A 2644-nucleotide genomic window follows, 5' to 3' on the forward strand; every position below is an offset into this window, starting at 1 on the left:
GGAACGCGGCGGAACCGCGTTCCGGCACCTTTTTCCGGGCCGGCCGCACCGGAAATAGCCCCTCCCACACCGGAAATAGCCCCTCCCAAATTTTACTTGCATTCCTGTTCTCTAAAGGGGCGGTCCTAGGGTTTGATGAGGGCGTGGCCAGGTTTGAGTTCCGCCACCTTTTCTCCGAGAAAAAAAGCCCTGGGTAGATATAAAGTGAATAGTTATTTTCCAAGCTGGCCTACAGCCTATTTGGACTTCAGGAACATTACACGTTTCCTAATTTCCTGAATTTTGTATCTGCCAATTGTATTTCATGCGCTGAGCGATGAAGCAGTAATACTCCAATTTCTCATTGGCTCACGAAGGCCTTCCTTGAATTGTGCAAACAGTTATCCCTGCACGCCTGCGATATGAAATCAAACTCACATATGTAGGTAACAATATTTCTCTCAAAAAGGTGCAAAAAAAAATATCGTTCTTGATGTATTTGGAAAGGTGTAATTTGTCCTATCAAAAAACACTCAGCTACCTCAGATAGCATAGTGAAAGCAATCAACAGACTCTGTGAAAGAATGGACAGGGTAAAAGCAGCATTAGATAAGGAAGAAGTGAAAGTGATAAGCAGAATCTGGGAAGGAATTCTGAATAAAAACAATGTTAGATAAGGAAGAAGTGAAAGTGATAGACTCCGGGAAGGAATTGACCAAATAAAAGCATTCAGTATTCTATCATTTTGTCCGCAGTTTTCAAGTTTACAGTACCTCTCAGCTGGAGAAAATGCTGTTAAATCTCAAATGAATATTGGATTATCCCTTGATTGTAATTATTTGGTTTCTTTCACAGTTTGGCTCTGGTGTTACCATCCTACAGCTTTTACTATATTAAAGCCAAGATTAATGAAACCTTAACTCAGGCAAAATGTAAGTAACTGCGAACTTCCCCCCTGTTGAATGTCATGTGTCTGAGTAATGAAACACTTAAAAGGACTTTCAGACATTGTGACTGTTACGGCCCATGTGAGAGTGATTCTGCCTTTTTTTTTTTTTAACACAACATTTTGAAAACTTGTGAAACTCACTAATGTTCTCATGATGTACCCCCCAGCTCTACAGCAATGATTCCAAGTCCTTGTGTAAATGTGCAAGACACAAAAAAAGTATTCTACCCAAGTAGAATCTGTTCTGTTGCCGTACTAGCTTTAGTAAATCTTGACCGTGTCCCGTCTCTCGGCTTATGTACCCACAGAATCATTGCTTTGCATATCCTCTGTTGTCTTTTGCAGAGTTTGATAGTAGCTCACCGTTGAGTTATGAAGTCTAGCTTTGTATGGTGCCCCTAATAGCTGCAGCCTGTGAAATACTCACTTCATGTTAGATGACTATGGAGATTCTCAGCCCAAATACCTAAACCAGTGATGGCAAACCTTCTAGAGACCAAGTGCCCAAACTGCAACCCAAAACCCACTTATGTATCACCGGGTGACGGGTGGGTGTGGCCACTCGGCGGGCGCAGCTATAGTGGGCTTGGCAGACTGGGTGGGCGTGGCCACTGGATGGGTGTGGCTGCAGTAGTCATGGCAGATTGGGTGGGCATGGCCGGGGTGGGCTTGGCCACCTCGATGTTGCTTATGGGGAGGGACACCTGTGGGAGCCGGGCAGGGTTGGGGGAGATCCAGGGGGTCTCTGGCAGGTGGGATGGTGGGCTCCCCAATGGTGGCTCCAGGCTGGCTGGCCTTAGGCCAGTGATGGCGAACTTTTAGAGACCACGTGTGCTGGGGTGATGGCGCGTGCCCACAGAGAGGGCTCCGCGTGCTGCCTCTGGCACACGTGTCATAGGTACGCCACCACTGACCTAAACAATCATCTCACTTTATGGAAGGCTTTCTATCCTTTTAACTAAAAGACCTTATTTCGCTGACAGGCAAGATAAATATAATATAGAAAGAATTCTTTCTTTTGGCACTCAGCTCTCGAAGCAGATTTTAGCTTAGAAAAGAAGCAGTCCCTGGATTGTGCAGCAAAGGAGAGCAGATGTCTGTGAAAATCTGAAATATACAATATGCCCAGCATCCTAGCTTAGCAAGCAAATGTTAGTTACTCTACTTTAGAGGCCGTCTTCAAACCTGGCCCAGGTTTAATCCTTTTCCCAGCTTTTATTTAACTCTCCTGAGTCTCTTTTGACATTTGCATCGTTCATTGTCAACACTGGGTTGGAAATCTGTCAGTCGCTGCCTAATTTCTATTATCTGTCTTTTTTTTTACATGACCGAGAACTAATTAATTGATCAAATTAAAGGTGATTCCCATAGAGTATAAAATGGCGAAGCAGATCTACAGAGATCTGTAGGCTTAAAGCGCTGAGCTGGGTTTTAATTAATTTAATTAATTGGATAATTAATACTTATTTTCGTTGTGAGTTACACAATGACAATAAAGATATTCTATTCTAATTGTGGGAAACTACCAGTTTGGAAATTTTAATTTCTTTGCTCACAGTGACTTACTGCTTTGAGGTTTTTCGGCAGTAGAATTTGGAACATCTGGAAACTTTGCTATCGTCCAGTCCAGGGGTAGGCAACCTTGGCTCTTTTATGACTCGTGGACTTCAACTCCCAGAATTCCTGAGCCAGCCATGCTGAAGGGAAAGGGAGAGG

General features: G+C 43.8%; 1 protein-coding gene across 1 annotated transcript in view; it reads left to right on the forward strand.

Annotated features, from left to right (window-relative positions):
- Positions 1-834: 834 nt before the first annotated feature.
- Positions 835-2644, forward strand: part of LOC107303241 (voltage-dependent calcium channel subunit alpha-2/delta-1-like) — a gene marked incomplete at its 5' end in the record, with an annotated part of 42887 nt that continues 41077 nt past the window's right edge. Inside the window, one exon of the mRNA XM_015832449.2 lies at positions 835-911. Within this exon, the coding sequence (XP_015687935.2) occupies positions 835-911 (77 nt within the window). The remainder of the gene's footprint in view (positions 912-2644) is intronic.

This window comes from Protobothrops mucrosquamatus, unplaced genomic scaffold (assembly GCF_001527695.2).
Source record: "Protobothrops mucrosquamatus isolate PMUCROS unplaced genomic scaffold, P.Mucros_1.0 scaffold_26, whole genome shotgun sequence".
NCBI classification, from domain to species: Eukaryota; Metazoa; Chordata; class Lepidosauria; order Squamata; family Viperidae; genus Protobothrops; species Protobothrops mucrosquamatus.